We start from the raw sequence: 19,008 nt of genomic DNA, 5'->3' as shown, positions 1-19,008 counted from the left end.
ACCATTTCTTGCAAGGGAAGGTTACGATGATAAATCGAAGGAAGCTGGAATGTAACTGGCTGAAATAATGAGACTCCACCGTATAAATGTTTACTGGATGTCGCATTGTTCTGTCAATGTCGTTAGGGTTTATGTACAGTAAACGGAAACTCTACTGGTATTTAGCCACATTTCTATAATATTTGTAAAGCCACCCTCCAGGAAAATCAAATCTACCATCTCCCTCCCTCCCCCCTGCTGCCCCCATCTGGGCTCTCACCGCTTCCTGCCTCCGCATCTTATGTAACTGTCTCTGGGCTCTAACCTCCTCCTCTCTCTCTCGATCTTACGTGATTGTCTCTCTGGGATCTTACTTCCTACTGCCTTCCCCATCATGTGTGATGTCTCTGGGCTCTCATCTCTTCCTGCCTTCCCATTTTACACAACTGTCTCTAAGCTCTAATCTCCTCCTCTCTGCCCATCGTATGTGGCTGTCTCTCTGGGATCTTACTTCCCTCTACCTTCCACATCATATGGGATGTCTCTGGGCTCTCACCTCTTCCTGCTTCCCCATCTTATACAACTGCCTGAGGCCTCTTGCACACTGCAAGCGATTCCGATTCAGATTCCGCTTTTTAATCTGTTTTTACATCCGATTCAGATTCTGAATCGGAATCGGATGTAAAAACTGATTAAAAAGCGGAATCTGAATCGGAATCGCTTGCAGTGTGCAAGAGGCCTTAAAGCGGATCCGAGATGAAAAATTAACTATAACAAGTAACTTGTCTATATATCTTATCTAAAGTTTAGCTTTAATAGAATATGATTGATTATTCCTGTGATACAATGACAGCAGCCATGTTGTTTGTAAACATTACACAGAGGCAGGCTTATCTGCATCTTGAGCAAAAAAACCTAATCCCCCTCCTCCCTTCTGCCTCTGAAATCTCTGGCTAATAATACCTCTCCCTCCTCCTGCCCAGACTGAGCTCCCATGAGCCCTTGCTACTGTCTGAAAGTGCCTTGGCTCTCTGAAAACCTGTGGGCTTGGTTTCTTTAGTTTATAGGGAATTAGAGTATTAAAACAAAAACAAAAAAGTATTTGGCTTGAGGAATGCCCTATAAACAATAGGAAAGGAACACAATTATGCAACGAGTAAAAGTTCATCTCGGATCCACTTTAAGCTCTAAACTCCTACTCTCTCCCCATCGTATGTGACTGTCTCTCTGGAATCTTACTTCCTTCTGCCTTCCACATAATTTGTGATGTCTATGGGCTCTCACCACTGCCTGTCTTCTCCATCTTACATGACTGTCTCTGGGCTTTCACCTCCTCCCAGGGGCATATCTGGGTAATATGGCAAACACTGAAATTGTGCCTCCTGGTCAGAGCCCCCTATCAATCCAAAAACAACACCCTTTCTTGCATACATGTGTTATGGTTGCCTGTGTTTTTTGGCTCGAGATGTTGTTGAAATTACTTTTTGGGAAATATCTCTTCTTATTCCCTTTCTGTCCTCTTTTCTAACACTAAGCCAAGTGAGCTCTACATACATAGCCATGTTTGCCAGATTACAAAACTAATCTGATCTGTGGTGCCCATGGCATGAGTCATGCCTGCACCCCTGTAGGCACGCCTCTGCCTCCTGCTGAACTCTACATAGAATGATGGTTGTGGCTGAACAAGGAAAGTCTCTGCTACACAATGAGGCTTCTACACTTGGAATGTGGGGGACTTCTGCAGATAGGATTGAAGGATGCGATGGAAACAAAAGACAACTGGGCCTGGGAACAAACGTATAAGTCCGCCGTCCCTGGATGCAGTCAGCTTCCAGCCTTAAGTCTCTCAAATCGCACAGGCATTTTGCTTTTCTGATAGTGTCTTATTTATTTATTTAGTTTTGCAAAAATTACCTTTATAAAGACAAATAGCTAAAGGGAAAGATCACACGGTGGCCTTCAAACCCCTCCTGTTACCTCTAATATGTTTTACATCTGATTATTATGTCCATTTATGAGGCTGACAGGCAGCATTCTAATGCGTTGGGTATAAGGTCACGCTGCCAATTCATCACTTCGCAAGAAGTGACAGTGACAAATTTTCACCAAAGAGAAACAAGCTTGTGTGTTGCCGCTCGTGCTGCTGCCTTTAATACATTAATAATGGTGATCTATTATTTATTCCTCTGAAATATTTAACGCAAGTGACAAAACATGTACATGTAGCGGGGGCCTCATCAAACCTCGACTCTACTAATAAACACCAGCCAGCCCACTGGGGGAAAAAATGCCTTCCCTTTGGGAATTCTGAGGCTGCAGCTACAAAAAATTATTTTTTTATGAATTTATGTGTTTATTGTTTTTGAGTTTATGCTTTTTTTCTCAAAGTTTTTCCTGAAAACTGGCCACAAAGTTTTCATGGCAGCTGATCATTATAGGGATGCTTGTTCGGATTTCATGGAATTAACATTTCTGCATTTCCGATCGAAAATCGGAATTTCCAATCGGAATTCAGAAATTGTAATTCCGTGGAAATCCGAATTAACGCATCTCGGTAATTTCAGCCCAATCACAGAACTCGGAAGGATTGGACCAATCAGAGAATGCAGAATTTTTCGGCAAAAATCAGATTAATACGGTAGTTTTAGACCAATCACGATTCCGTTTCCCCCCAAAAACGTTTTGTCATTTTTTTCCTTTCTCTTGGAAATTGGAAAAAAAGGAAAATAGAAAATGGGAAAAAATGGAAAATTTGGAAATTGGCGGGAATCTGAATTTCCATTCAATCAGAAATTGGCATTTCCGACTATCTCTAATGACCCCTCAATTGCTCAGCTAAACTTGTCTCCAATCCCCACCCTGCCTGTGTGTCATAACAAAAAAAAATACGGTAACAATTGGGATAATAATGTTATCCCCATGTTAATGATGAAGGCACTATTGGTCTTGCTCTATTGAGGCAGACGTTAATGTGGGACAATATAATAATTAGGGCACTTAAAGGACAACTATTGCAAAAAAATCTAAAATTTTAAATGTGTACCTATAAATGTACATTTCTTCCAAGATAAAAGGCACTATAAATTACTATAAATTACTTTTTTTTTAATAAGTTGGTGTCACTTACAGAAGGAAATGAAAATCTGACTGGTCTAACAGGTTTTGGACTAGTCTATCTCCTCATGGAGGATTCTCCGTTAACATATTTTAGACTATAAGGTTTAGAGGACAAAAATTTGGGAAAAAAATCTATACTAAATCTGGTGCGTCACTGGTGCTGGGGCATCTTATGGACCTTTTCCCCCTAAGCCGTCTCTCTTCAAAGGCCCTAATATCATTAGCAGATAGGCTAGGTACCAAACAGGGGTGTAGCTATAGCTACAGCAGCCATAGCAACCGCTATGGGGCCCTTGAGCAGAGGGGGCTCAGGTTGTACTTGATGGTTTCACTTTCTTTTGTTTCTCCACCCTCTGACTTTGTCTTTTAGCCCAAGGACTACACTGAATGTACATTGCATGGGAATGTAAATTGCCCAATCAACTCATCCATAGGGTAGGGGCAGGTGGCATTGCTCCAGAGTACCTAGTTCTGAGGGCTTCATGAAAATTTTGCTATGGGGCCCCATCAATTCTAACTATGCCACTGGTACCAAAGGAGGGAAACAGAGGAGAACGGGGGCAGTGGGGGCAACTGTGGGCATCAGGGCTGCTTCCCGTACATCAGGCCTGCTCCCCCCGCTTTTCCTACTTAGCTCAGTTCTGGTATCCTTTAACTTTCAGCTGATCTATGAAGTTGTTAAGGTTTTAAAGACATGCCTGCATGTAAAATTAAATAAATATACTATATATTATGAATTTTTATAATACCAGGACTAGCCAAAGGTCAGATCTTCCATTCCGTCAGCACTTTATACCGCACTTATTTCATCTTCTTCAGTGTGTCACTTCTAAAGGTCTCTAGAAATGCAGAAATAACTTTATTGGCAAAGTTAAAAAAAAATTCCCATCCAGAGTATTTGCATAAGTGTATCGGGGTCTGACCGCCTCTGGTGAATGCATTATAGCTGGGATGAAATCAATTAGGCTGGTCTTTTCAGCTGATGCCTGGATACCAGCATGTTGAACATGAATAAAAGCACAGGTCGTGTGTGAGGTGGGCTTCAGAGAGTGCGGATGAAAGACCTCAGGGTTAATCACCTCATTTTTACAGCTAGCACAAAAGCACTCCTCAATCAGGATAATACAAGAGATTCTGCTCAGCACGGAGCTTAAAGAGGAATTCCTCCTGCATTAACTAAAAGTACGTGAATTTCGGGGCCATGGAAAATCGGGCGTAGGAGCAGTGCCGATAGTGGAATATTAGTCAATTTACCAATACTCTACTAACTAAAGTGTCAATTTTCTTTGGTAAAATTTAGGTAATTGTTAACAATATTTTACGATAGCTAATCCTTACCCTACTCTCACACAGACAGCACCCTCCACTACTGATGCCTAACCCTTACCTTACCTGGTGGTGCCTAACCCTAACCGCCCCCCTGCACAGACCCCCTTCCTGATGCCTAACCCTGAAACACCCCCCTTCCTCCCACACAAACCCCCTTTCCAACACCTAACCCTAACCCCCTCCCCCCCACCCCTTCCAGAAAAAAACACCAAAAAAAATGATGAATTTCCCCTTTGTCAATTTAAAAAGAGAGAGAACTCCTGGAAAAAAATAATTATCATGTGTTACCTGGCAACCCGGACAATTTGCCTTTTGCCAACACATTTTTGTTAAAAAAACAAACACCCTTAGTTGTTGCAAGTAATTTACAACTGGATTTATAATCTGCTATTAAAAGTTTGCACAACCAGCTTTTAAAGGAGACCCCGAGGTGAAAATAAACTGATGAAATAATCAATTGTATGTGTCCTATTCCTGAAAATGACTTTTTACTTTAGAATACCACCGTTTTATTTTCATTATAAAAGCTAAAAAGAGATTTTATCTTGTGTGTGATTCATACAGTCTTTCACAAAGTCTGAGTGTCCCAGAGCTAAAATATATGAACAGCTGTTCTCTGACAGGAAAGAGATTTATGGCCGTATTTCCTTATCAGTGAGGTTACGCTCTAGTCCGAATAGGTCCTGACTGGAGAGAAGAATACTCTAGAATACCTGAATGGTTAACTCTTTTAGTCAACAAAGAAGAAAACGAACACAGCATATGTATTAGCATGCCTGGCACTGTGTGTACACACATCAGCCTCATCATGTCACATGTCACCTCAGGTACACTTTAATTATGGCATGGGTTCCACCAGAGGCTTCCCACATCCTCCTCCAGACCACCGCTGCTGCCCGAGACACTCTTAAAATTTGTGCTCACACTCCTTTTCATGCACGAGTACGGCCGTACTGCACCTGCATGTGTACAGCCGTGACTGTGCACTAAGCACAAGTTGCTTTTATAAGACCGGCTCCAGCTTTATAATATCAAACCAGAGTAATTCTGAAGACCTCGCTTCAGGTCTAACAGACCACAAACAGACAATCTCAAGTAAACCAAAGTCAGTTAACATCTGACATCTGGGTCAACAGAGGAACAAGGATATAGAAGGGAACTGGTTCAGGGGTTAGTGGACTTTGGTTTACTTGAGATTTTTTGTTTGTGAACTGTTAGACCTGAAGCGATGTCTTTAGAATTACTCTGGTTTGCCATTGTGATTGTTTGTCTAAGATCTACGCACATTGAAAAAATAATTGTTCCTTAACCGAATAATCTGCTGGAATTGAATATCATTCATTTTTTGGCTTTACAAAGCAGGCATGACCACAACGGGAAGTGGGCTGGGCAGTACAGCCATGCTTGTACACGGTGGGAAGGGTGGCCATGCAAACATATCAGACAAGCTCTTCTTGGCTATGTTCAAGAGGTCTGCCAGCGGTTGGGGTGGGGGCCAGGAGGACATGGGGCACCTCTGCAGGATCTTGAGGATTCCCTCTTCTTAGGCAAGTATCTCATTTTTTTAAACCACCCTGGGTACACTTTAAAAGCAGTTTGTACCTCAACTTAGACTGCATTTTATATTTTGGCCATTAAGCGACTGAGTATGACAACCAAGCTTTAGACCATATAAGGATCAAGCAAGTTTGGGATATAAATTTCAGGGATGGTCAAAGTCAGTCAACTGCGCTACGTTGGAACTACGCGTAGTTTTATGCAATTACGCTTCGCCAAACTAGGGCTTTGAAATCAAATATTCGCTTAGTATGCATATCGTAGACTACGCGTTAAAATACCCAATTACGCGTAGTGCAAAGTGTACTTTTACGCATTCATTCCTCTTTCAATGCTTATACCGGGAACTCTTCTATGCGTACATTCCCCTTTCCAACGCGTACATTTGTAAGCATACAATCGCACGCAGAAAATTAGACGAGAGTAACACATTCGTAGTTCACTACGCAATACACATGTTAGTGAGCGTAAGCATACTGCTACGCGTAAATTCGTAAGCGTAGTTTTGAAACTTCACCTACGAACTACGATGCGTAGATGCGAACTACGATGCGTAAATTCGCACTGACGTAGTTTCTGCTCATCCCTGAACATTCCACTCTACTATATATTGTACATTTACCGCTTTGTTCAGTATCAGACCAACTCTACTAAGCTGAAGATCCTTCCAAAATTGATATGTCTGTTATATTTGAGGTCTTTTGTGTTGAGTCACACTTTGGCTTCATCTATATTTTGCAGGCTTTAGCAGCGTATCTTCATCTCTCCTAACCTGAGGTTTTTATATCCTCAGCCTTTCCATTACCTTTCATGTATTCTGTACAATACACAATAAAAATGCAACAGGAATAGTAGGATAATAGGAAAGGTGCAGACCCGAGAATACAAAGAGAGTCTTCTCCCTACTGGAGTCCATGAGACTGAAAAGAAACCATTAGGTTGATTTAGCTTCCCAGGATATACCTAAAAATGAAGCATCCATTTTGAAAGGACTGACCCGTTACAAATATTTAAAGTGGGCTCATTACAGGCTTTGTACTTCTTGGATAGATGAGACAATACAAAGCATATACATACCTGCTAACTTGCCTAAATACTATTACCCTGCTGAGTCCCACAGACAATACATTCTCCACTGGAATCCCATAATAGCATGGCAGAAAGTCTGACACTGACAAATAAATGAATTTGCCAAGTCAGAGATAAAATATAATCAGCTCAATGCATCTGTAGTTTTTACATTTTTCTACAGCTATTGCCTACCGGCTCTTGATCACCGATTATGGTAAAGACATTTTAAGTATACAGTGCCTGCTCTAGTCCGTTCTCCTCACCCCCTGATGACCTCAGAAAGCCAAAACCTGGTTAGGACAGGAGCACTGGCTATTCCTTAAAGAGGAACTCCAGTGAAAATAATGTAATAAAGAAGTGCTTAATTTTTACAATAATTATGTATAAATAATTAAGTCAGTGTTTGCTCATTGTAAAATCTCTCTTCTCCCTGATTTATATTCAGACATTTATCACATGATGACATTTTTACTGCTGGCAGGTGATGTCACTAGAAGGAGATGCTGCTTGCTTTTATGGCAGTTGTAAGCAGCTGTTATTTCCCACAATGCAACTAGGCTCCCACAGTGTGATGTCAGGACCTCAGAGCTGTGAGGCGCTGACATCACACTGTGGGAGGGGTTTCACCACAAAATCAGCCATACAGAGCCCCCTGATGATCCCTTTGAGAAAAGGAATTGATTTCTCATGGGAAAGGGGGTATCAGCTACTGATTGGGATGAAGTTCAATTCTTGGTTACGGTTTCTCTTTAAAGGACCAGCAACAGTTTAGCATAAGGTGCACTATTTCTATGCAGATTGTGCTAAAACTTTATACGTGTAACTAGGGTCCAACTAGGGTCCAGTGTGCATGGACCCTCAATGTAAGTTGTAGTTTTATCTTTTTGATGTGCGATTATTAATAAATTGAGATTCCCTATGCAGTGGTAAAACCTGTTTCTGTGGTTTATCCTTTGGTGGTGGCCACATAACTTTGCTGAGCTCAGGTGACTGCAGGCTGCATAAAGATCTGGGATCTTAAAGAGATAGCACTGAGGATTTGAAAGCTTAATTGCCTAAACATACAGATGCAAACCATTTTGTGACCCACCTAAATATATTTAGCTTTCTAGACAGTTGTTTACAGCAGCAGAATAAGGCTCTAACCACACGAATGCAGTAGATACAGTATATGCTAAATCACCTCAGCACTGATCATGAATGTTCCAACCGCTGAAAGCTCTTTCTTATAACATGCATGTTCTGATCAGAATACGTCCCTCCTCAGCTTATCTTGAAGAAAGCACCTTGGATGATTATTCTTGCCTCTGCATGGTTGTCCATGGAATGCTGTCAGTGAAATACTGTATGATTAGTTCCCAGTCTGACCATAAGAGCTTGGGTCTTCTGATTTTTGCTGGTAGCTACATAAAAGACATTGCTCTGTAGAAAACCATAAGTCAGGTTATTCTCCTTCCATTTTAAACTGTAGTTGGGTATAAAGAATAGATTTGTCCACCATGATGTTAAATCAATGTCTAAATATAGTTATGCACAGAAGAGGAATGGATTGTTGAATTTTGTAAAACTCTTTGTAGTCCTTTTAGTCAAAGGTCTGAGGACTGAAAGAGTGGGATGGAATATCCTCTCTCTTTACTTGAGACAACAGGTGTAAAACTCCAGGCCTTGAGGACCACATCCGTGCCAGTGTTTAGGATGGACTGAGAAATGAAGAAATGTGTTCTACTTGCAGATCCATACCTTTCCTAATTCAGTCCCATTAATAAATTTGGGCCGTGCCAAAAATGTGTGAAGACCTCGGCCCTTGAGGTAGGGACATCCCTACCTTAGACGATTATATGAGCTGTCACCTCACCACTGATCTGTTCCTCAGGAAATGAGACTTATCACTCACCATTAGGCTTTTGCTCACATGACCAAGCACTCTCACAACCAATGCTTTAGCTCTCCAAGCTTGCTGCCATTTGGTGCACTCTGGGTAACAGGTACACTTACGGTAAATAAATTAGCCTGAATGAATGCTGGTTGCCGACTTTTATACTTCAATAATGTTTCTTTTATTTGCAATGGGAATTTGGAACAGGTCTCACCTTTATGTTCTCTTCTTCCCACAGCTCCTCCTCAGTTTGTGGTCAGGCCACGTGACCAGATTGTAGCTCAGGGCCGGACAGTGACATTTCCATGTGAGACTAAGGGCAATCCCCAACCTGCTGTGTTCTGGCAGAAAGAAGGGAGCCAGGTAAGGACAATTTTATTAAAGATTCCATCGGGATGATTCTAGTTGTAACGTATTGTGACTATTGACCAAAAAAGAGAACAACACACAGCAATTTTGCTGGTATTTAGGCCACATAGCACAACCTCACATAACCTAAATAATGCATGCCTTGTTTGTATAATGCGCTTTTACGCTATTTGTGTAACACACATTATAGTAGCAATGCAAACAACAAAAGTGCTATGTATGCAACGCATGTTACGTTGGTGACGTGAACAATACTAAAATTGCAGTGCGCCCTTCATGCATGGCAGTTTTAACGGAGTTTAGTAATACATTCCAATGTATGATTTCTAAAGCAAAAGTAGTAATGAGGTTCCACACACTGAAAGAAGGACCAATAATTGTGTTGTCCTGTTGCACATACAATCTTCCATGAGGGACGACAGATGCACAGAGGGTGGGAGTCAGGAGCATCGACAATTTCCCCAAGAGTGATACTTGATTTGAAGTTTATCTCAATGGGATTATGGGTGTGGCCACATTCAAATCCCAGGAAGGAAGTGGCTACTGATCAGTTTAGCATGCATGTTGGTGAATATATATGTGTTCAGAACATTACAGTGTATTATCTTCGGTCTAAAAACTTTCACAAAGGGGGACCCTGCATGGCCCCAAAATGGTCGTCAGCTGACTAAGATTGTATGTGTATAACGGGACAATACAATTATTGGTTCTGCTTGCAATGGTCAGAACCTCATTACTACTTTTAGGGCCTGATTCACAAAGCGTTGCAAACTGTTTAGCACGGGTGTGCTAAACAGTTAGCACGTGAAGTGCCGTTCGCGGACTTTTGCGCGCGCAAAGTGCCGCGATTCGCGCGATCGCGGCACTTTGCGTGCGATAAAGTCCGCGAATGGACTTCAGGCTTGATTCACAAAGCGGTGCTAACTCTTAGCATGGCCGTTTTCGCGTGAATTTTTGCATCGCACGCGATTGCGAATTTTCGCGTGAAAACGATATCGACTTTGCGTGAAAATTCGTGTTTGCGCGCAAAACGTTATTGTTTCGTGCGAATATTCACGATCGCGTGCAATGCAAAAATTCGCACGAAAACGGCCGTGCTAAGAGTTAGCACCGCTTTGTGAATCAGGCCCTAAGATTGTAAATTGGTTTCACTACCTGGCTTTTTCTTTCAAGGTGTGCAATTTTTCTGACCCTTCATTGATCCCTAAAGCAGATCATGACCCATAAAGACATGGGCCATAGGCTATTCACTTCTTCTCCTGAGTTTTCTCCTAGGCGATTTATAATCTTTTTAGAATAACTTTTTAGAAATTATTTAGATGTTATTTAGAATAACTTTTTAGTACTTGTCAACTGAAAAAGTACCAAAAAGTAGGTGGAAAATTACTATCACAACTATTCTAAGTATTTACTTGTTTGCTGGTGATTTAAAAGTTATTTTATTGGAAAGTTTGAAAATATCACTTAGGAGAAAACTCAAGTGAAAAAGTGAATTGCATATGGGCCATGATATTAATTGTTGACCAAGAAAACACCGTCCAACTGAAAGGAGGCTCTTGTACCCCACCCAATGAATGTGGCAACAGGGCAGGCTGGAGAAATAAGGGGAGCTACGGCACTGGACCTGTTAACAGTCACCTGTGAATACCAGCTCTGGTGCAGGCTATACTTACTAATGTGGACATCTTTCAGGTCAACAGGTTGATATGCCCTTCGGGTGCCATTAGAATGAATTAATAAAACGCAATAAGAGCATTTCAGTTCACAATGCGGAGTCAGCTTGAGTTCTGTAACAGTCTAATGTTTATGTTAAGTGGTTGTGCAGTAGAGTGCATGAATCTTTTAAAGTGGACAACCGGCTCTTCATTACCAAGTGAAGAGCTTCTAATTAACGGAACTCGTTATTTAGCGGATTAAAGCCATTCAGACTAATTGGATGGTGTTAATATGCTATTTTATATTCTTCTATAGCTCTTGCTTTACCGGTAAGTTTTTTTTATTTTTTTTAAGGTAGGATTGTACTCTTTGTCCTCATAATTGAATGTTATTACCGTCCAAATGAAGCATTTTCCCCCCTTTCAATTAATTACGAGCTCGCTGTTTAATTAAAAGGATCCCATAGGGTAAGGCTTGTACTCGCCACCGTGTAAACACAAAACACCCAGGTGACATAATTCATGCGCCATGTAATGTACTTGTCAATATTTCAATGGCTTTATATGAAGACAACAAGAGATGCGGAATGGCGTTCAACGTCAGGTGACATTCCCGACCATCGAGTGTTTTCTTTTTTTTAATGTGTTAATTAATTAATAAGCTATTCAAGCGACGGTCGGAAACGCAGCCGTTTGTTTCAATGAACATTAAATTAATTTATGACATTAGCGCAATTTATTTATAAAGCAAAGCAAAATAAGATTGTCATTTAACTTGTCGCTTTCTATGGCTCACGTTGAATCTTGTTTGCACTAATAGCACTTGTTTACTAATTAGGTTATGCCACTCACAGGTGTAAATGTTAGGGGTATAATTTATGTGCAGAAGCACTTCCATCCCGTGTAGTGCCCAACCCCCCTCCCCCCCCCCCTCCCCCCCCATCCAAAGAGTCCTGTTACTTATACTCAAGTAGGGTAAGAATGCCAGTTCTAGCTCTTGTTTTTTAAGCTCATATTGGGACGTAAGCACATAACATCCAAAAAGTTACAGTGGTAGATGATAGTGGCACTGTAGCTCAATAACACACATGTGTTTGAATACAGATACCGTGGTAGACAGTGGTGGAGCCTGACAGCCATTTCACAGATACCACTGAAGAAGCGGTAACTGCGAAACAGCTGTCAGGCCCCGCCCACCCCCACTGTCTACCACAGTATCTGTATATGACTGTATGTAAAGATGTGTTATTAAGCGACAGTGCCACTATCTTTTGTCACTGTAAAATTGGATCTTTGTTCAAGTGTTCATGTATCTCTCACAAGATATCTGTCTGAATTGGTAAACAGTCTGCTTAACAAATATTAAGTTGTCCACTCATTACTGTACACTATCAGTAACTAAAGTGCTCATGTGTAACAAAACTCCTTGAGAATCATATGATCAGTTTGATCAGGTGACCAATTTGTACGGCTCTGATTTGCTGCAGTCACTTCCTGCTTTAGCTCACACAGAAAACAGACTATGCACGGCAAAATAGAGCTATACAGCCAGGGGCGTAACAAGGTCCCACCAGGGCCCCCTGCAGAAATACTGAGCGCCCCCCCCAGGGACCACTTGGGGCCGTTTTGGGGGGCTGGAGGGGTCGCAGCATGAGGGGAAAGCCATGCTGCACTTCGGCGGGGAGGGGGGACGGTCCCCCCCCCCCCTCCCTCACCTCGGGCTCTCCCCTCTGCGCTCCCCTCCAGCGTTATAGTTTGTGTATGCAGGCGCGGGCAGCGGCAGATACATACCTTCCGTGCACTCCAGCATGGATGTTTCTCCCTCTAGTGTCTGACGGACTTCCTGTATAAACAGGAAGTGACGTAGGAGGCTAGAGAGAGGAACGTTCACACTGGAGTGCACAGAAGGTATGTATCTGCCACTGCCCGCCGCTGCATACACAAATTATTCAGCGCTGGAGGGGAGCTCAGAGGGGAGAGCCCGAGGTGACGGAGGGGGGGACCGTCCCCCCTCCCCGCCGAAGTGCAGCATGGCTTTCCCCTCATGCTGTGACCCCTCCAGCCCCCCAAAATGACCCCAAGCGGGCCCGGGGGGGGGGGGCTGGGCCTCCCTGCGGGGGCAGGAGCTGCAGGCCCTATTGTTACGCCAGTGTATATAGCTCTATCAACTGATCAAACTGATGATCACGTGCTTCTTTATAAGTTCTGTTATGAATGAATAGCACCATGTATAATATTTAGTGTTTAACCACTTTCAATGCTAGTGTTAGCATATCATTATCTTACTAATATTTGCCATTATTTCATTTTTTTTATTTACATATTTGTTGTTGTTGTTTTTTTTAAACACAAACTCATGGCATATTTTTATTTATTTTTCCTCTTCAACAGAACCTGCTTTTTCCAAATCAACCTCAGCAACCCAACAGTCGGTATTCGGTGTCCCCAACTGGAGACCTGACCATCTCCAACATTCAGCGCTCAGATGCTGGCTACTACATTTGCCAGGCTTTGACCGTGGCTGGAAGCATATTGGCCAAGGCCCAGCTGGAAGTTACTGATGGTGAGTATACACGGTGGATGCCAGTCTGTAATCTGCAAGAGATAGAAAATGCCCATCAAGTTCAGCGGGTCTGTTTTCACCATCGCTGCTGGAAATTTTATGGTGACTGCACTTTATATACAAAACAGATTAAACTGTGTCGGCCTTGTGTCCCTTAGCATTTGGGGTCTTGTTTTTTAAAGTGAGTGCCAGGCTACTGTTCCAACGTTGCCATTCTATCTCGCGTAATGGGCTTTTGTCTGTGTGTGTCGTTACCAGATACATAAGGTGCCATTTAGATGCCAGGCTAAGTGTTAAATATTACAAGATTTGACTTAGTAAACAGAGGATTCACCCTACTGATTATAAGCTGTCGGCGGTGACCTGTGAAATCTAGGAATATTGATCTCATTTTTGCAGGTCAGGGCTCTGTATATTCAAAGAAACAAAATAAGCTACTTTCAGTTGGAGAACACCACCTTGTGTTTTAGAAGACATGTTAACTCATATTCAATATACTTTTTCTCCTGTGCTTTCTCCTTGGAGATCTTTTTTTTATCTTCTCTATAAAATAATGTTCGCACTTTGCAACTGAAAAATTACCAAAGAGTAGGTGAAAAAGTACTATCAAAATTATATTGAGTGTTTTCTTGCTTGCTGGTGGCTTTAAAGGTGTTTTATGGGTAAGGTGTAAAAAGGTCACCTGCAAAAAAAGGCAGTAAGAAAAAAAAAAATTGAAAAATTTGTAGCTAGTATGAGTGACTTCTTTAGTTTATAGCAAGTCTGAAGCCATTAAGAGGGAAAGCTCTGAAAGAGCCTTCTCAGTAAGCGCTCCCCCCACCACTGTTTCCTCTACAAATTTGCCCTGTCTCCAGGAGTTCTGGGGACATGAGTGCTTCCAAAGCCTTCTGAGGATCCCCAAAGGCTTATTCCTCCAGTTGGAATAACTGCAACGGAGGTGATAGCGCTGGACTGAGGACACGGGGAGGGGACTGGAAAGGCCTTATAGCAGGGGTAGGAAACCTATGGCTTGGGAGCCAGATGTGTCTCTACATCTGGCTAACAGACAAGTCAGTAGGGCTTGATACGCTAAGCTACACTGCTCAAGCCCTACACACTAATTGCAGGTTGCAAATATCGATGGCCACCTGTGGGCGGAAGCTTAGTGCGTCGGTTGTGGTTTGCTTGCTGCACATGCAATTCTTTTGAGAATCAGAGTTTCCCGCTTATACAGAATAAGGGGGTCGATTGCCAGGGAATGGTTGTCTGTGTTTCACCAAATTATGGCAGGGGTTGGAGATAAAAACCAAATGTTGGCTTTTGCCGACACAGTGCCAAACTTCACAGCACTGGGCCGTCAAAGCCAAATATACACGTTCTAACCCAGGAGCATAACTACAGGGGAGCAGCCCCGTGACTGCAGGAGGGCCCATGGCTGTAAGGGGGCCCCTACTACCACTTCCGATAAATGGTCCCAGCCTTCAGATCAGGTGCTTTTGTGGCAGCACTTGTTATAGATGTGCAGATTCTGATGGCTACATTTGTTTTATGATCCTTACAAGATGGACCCGCAAGCTGTGATGGTCAGAAGGGGTTGGCCTGGAAACTGGTGTGAACATGGGGGGGGGGGCTTTAAAGTTTTGCTGTAGGGCCCCATGATTTGTAGTTATGCGCAGGACTGGATTTACCATAAGGCAAGTGCCTACAGCGGCCTGATGATAGAAAGGCGGCTCACTCTGCTCCTTGAGTGCCTTCCTTCCTCCTTCCCTATGTAACTTAATACTGAGGGTACCTCTTCCTGCCTAATGCTAAGGGGCATCTGTAGCTACCTATGATGGGCAAGGTAAGTTAGGTAGAAGTGACAGCTGAGACAGCCACCACACTTTCGGTGTGATTCGGCGGGGGGGTTGTAGGCTCATGTAGGGCAAAGTGTAAGGTGCCAGGACATCTGTGCCTATAGGCTCCTGTGATGTAAATCCGGGCCTGGTTACGCCCCTGTACTAACCTGTGATTTTTAGTCATAATTTCTGTTAGGATGTGAGTCATATGCCTGCTCCACCTACAGTGACATAAGAGTACTGCATTCTAGCTGTGTGTTAATGTTGTGCCTCAATAAAGTTTTTGTTGTTGTCCCCCTTACCATGAGGCTGTGCTGACATGTTCAGATTTAAGTTACAGTAGAATTAATTAGCACACCAACTGCAAATATCAATTTGCTACCGACCACCATACTGACAGGGTATACAGGTCATTATAGCAAGCAGGTTTATCTGTGTTTATACGTGACCCTTCCCTAGATGTGTCCACTGGTGAGTGATAGAAGAACAACATTCTCTAAGAAGGTTCAAATCCAGGCCCTGAAGCAGGACGGGCGTCCCCTGCTAATACACCGCTGAGCTCCTCCGGACCTTCACCTGCATTGTAGCCACTGCAGGATTCCAGCTTTTTTACCACAGTTCTGAGAACCTTTCCACTCACTCTGCGAAAAGTAGGTCAGAGCATGAATATATCATGCAGCCGCAGCGCAAGTGAACCGCATTGTTAGTGGGAATGTTGTTGTGTATGTCACCAGATGCTCTAATTGCTTCTGTGTTCCTCGTTTTTGTTTTTTTCTTCTTCTTCTTATTTTTTAATCTATTTCCCCTGGCCAAAAATGATGCATTTTTTTTGCGCCATTGAAATTACCGCACAGATTAAAAGGTCCGCTCCATTAATATCAAGGCGATATTTTCCCGTATGTGTCTGTCGGAGCCGAGGTGACTTGGGGCAGGCGCTGTGATTGCAGCAAACACCAGAGATAAACACGGGGCGTGCAGAACATTGAGCCGTTAATAGTTGCACCTGCTGGTAAGGCTGCAGATTTACTGCAAAGAACAAGCCGGGTTCAAGGATACCAGTGATGAGAAATTCTTTGTGTTGAGAGTAAAAGACTGCAGTCTATTTGTAACAAGATAAAAAAAAAAGAAGAAAAAAATAACACAAAAAAAAAACCTGACTGCGCTTCAGCAGAGGTTAGATCCATTTAAAGAGCCGTGTGGTTTTCATATTACATTAGAAATGTCAGGGGAAGGGGAATAATTATATGCATTTTTTCATGCTTTCTTTAACTTTTACTCTATCCGCAAAGCAGAAAGATTACATTTAATGTAATTACCTGCAGTGACATTTGCATAAATATCCATAGGCCACCGATAATGATTTTTCCTTCTTTCAAATAGCTGGGCGTTGTTTAAATTGCTTAAAAGATCAGCTAATTTATATTTTCTTTATTATTTTTTTTCCGTTACTTCTGGTTGGAGCCGTTGCGCCCGGGGCTCAGAACGAGAGGAAATAAAATAGAAAAAAAATGAATACAATAAATAACACGTCGGTTGAATGAGCCTCGCTCTGATTGGAGGAACGTTTCACATATTTACATCTAGAATTTTTTAAATTAGCCTCTTGTGCTATCATTATTTATTTATTGTATTTATAAAGCGGCAACATATTACGCAGCGCTGGACATTAGTTTAGGTTACAGACAATATTTAGGGGTGACAAACAGCAATATGACAATACAGGAATACAAGAAAACCAGATCACGCAGCACAGTATGAGTACAAGGTAAGGCTTAGTCAGTCACTGGAGGGGAGCATGGAGATTAGGCAAGTCGAGTTCACTCAGATGCACAGTAATGGAGGTGCATGATCAGGTAGGACACAAAAGGAGGAGGCTCCTGCCCAAAGGCTTACAATCTAGAGGGAGAGGTAGGGACACGAAAGGTAAGAGACCAGAGTACAGCTGCGGGTTTAGAGCACCAGTGAGGGGGGGGGGGTGTTAGGCTAAAGTGAAAAGGTGAGTTTTGAGGGCCTTCTTTAAGATGTTGAAGGAGGGGGCTGCCCTAATGGGTGGAGGTAAGGAGTTCCACAGTGTTGGAGCAAATCTGTGGCCCATTTCTTCTCCTTCCTGCACTCAGGATACATTTTCTTCTAGGAAAGTGTTTTATGGTTGTAGTTCCTTATCAGTGAGGGTTACGCGGAATTCCAACCGACTGGACAGAAACGTTCACCTGCGTTCCTGATGTTTAGGGGCTGTTTCCACTTGCCAATGGGAGCCGATGCGGCTACACATCACTTCCGCTCCCATTCGCATCACTTCCGCACCTCCCAATGCAGAAGTGTGTTGCGAGCGGATGCGGCCGTGCGAGAATCTGCAGTATGCTGCAGGTTCTCAGATTGCTCCACACCGCTCCACATAACCAGCATGCAATAGAAACTGTTCCATTTGCATGCATTGGTTACAGTGCCGTCGCGGTGTGATGTGCCTATGTAGCCACATCGCACCGTGTGTAATGGAAACAGGACCTAACTCAGGATTAATGTCAGCAACCAACAGGATACACAGGCCCATATGCAATTAGCTTTTTCTCCTGAGTTATCTCCTAGGAGATCATTTTTATATTCTCTTTAAAGAGAACCAGAGACGTAGAAGAAATAGATTTATACATACCTGAGGCTTCCTCCAGCTCCATAAGCCTGGATCCCACACTGCCATCCTCCGCTGCCTCTGTCCACCGGTACAGGGTCCCATAATTTCCGCCAGTCGAGCCAGTCGACGCAAGCGCAGTACACTCCATCCGTACTGCACATTCGCATGCGCACAAAGCGGGAGGGAGCCCCTGTGCATGCGTACAACTGGTCAGACGGAAGTGACGGGACCCGGTACCGGCGATAGAGGCAGCGGAGGATGGTGGGGTGGGAGCGATCCAGGCTTATGGGGCTGGAGGAAGCCCCAGGTATGTATAACATCTTCTTCCATTTTTTAGCTATGCTTCGTCTCTGGTTCCCTTTAAAATAACTTCAGCATTTTACAATTGAAAAAGTACCCAAAAGTTGGTGAAAAGTACTATTACAATTATTATGAGTATTTTCTTGCTAGCTGGTGTAAATGGCATTTTATGACATGGTAAGAAAATATCACCTAAGTGAAAACTCATGTGAAAAAGTGAATTACATGAGCCCAGGATCCATATGCAACTACGTAACTTTTTCTCCTAAGTTTTCTCCTAGGAGATAATTTCTCATCTTTAATTTAAAATAACTTTTCAGCACTTTGCAATGGAAAAAGTACCAACATGTAGGTGAAAAGGGAAAATTTATTCTGAGTATTTTCTTGCTTGCTGGTAGATTAGAAGGCATTTTATTGCCAAATTTAAAAATATCACCTAGGAGAAAATTCATGAGAAAAAATACATTGTATATAGGCCACAGTGTTGTAAATAGTAGAAATGCTGTAAAAGGGATTATTATTACATCTTCTGGAACTAACAACTTAGTGTAGAGTGACCTGGTGAAAGGGAATCTTCACTGATGTGAATATCCAGTTCTTTAAATAAAAAAAAATTAGTAGACTAAATGACCTCTGCCAAATCTTAGCCTAAAAATATGGCTGCCAAGTATCCATACTGTAAATCACACTTATTGGATGGGGCGCTTACCTGAAGCGGAAAAAAAAATTATGACATAATGGATTGG

General features: G+C 42.6%; 1 protein-coding gene across 20 annotated transcripts in view; it reads left to right on the top strand.

Moving 5' to 3' along the window:
• Positions 1-19,008, top strand: part of ROBO2 (roundabout guidance receptor 2) — a 1,374,514-nt gene that overhangs the window by 1,185,588 nt on the left and 169,918 nt on the right. For all 20 annotated transcript variants that reach the window (XM_068270504.1, XM_068270514.1, XM_068270503.1 and 17 more), the window contains 2 exons: positions 9,168-9,292; positions 13,345-13,516. In XM_068270504.1, coding sequence (XP_068126605.1) covers positions 9,168-9,292; positions 13,345-13,516 — 297 coding nt within the window. The remainder of the gene's footprint in view (positions 1-9,167; positions 9,293-13,344; positions 13,517-19,008) is intronic.

The sequence above is a fragment of the Hyperolius riggenbachi genome, chromosome 2, assembly GCF_040937935.1.
Source record: "Hyperolius riggenbachi isolate aHypRig1 chromosome 2, aHypRig1.pri, whole genome shotgun sequence".
In the NCBI taxonomy this organism is placed as follows: domain Eukaryota; kingdom Metazoa; phylum Chordata; class Amphibia; order Anura; family Hyperoliidae; genus Hyperolius; species Hyperolius riggenbachi.
This window is presented reverse-complemented; position numbering and strand designations above follow the sequence as displayed.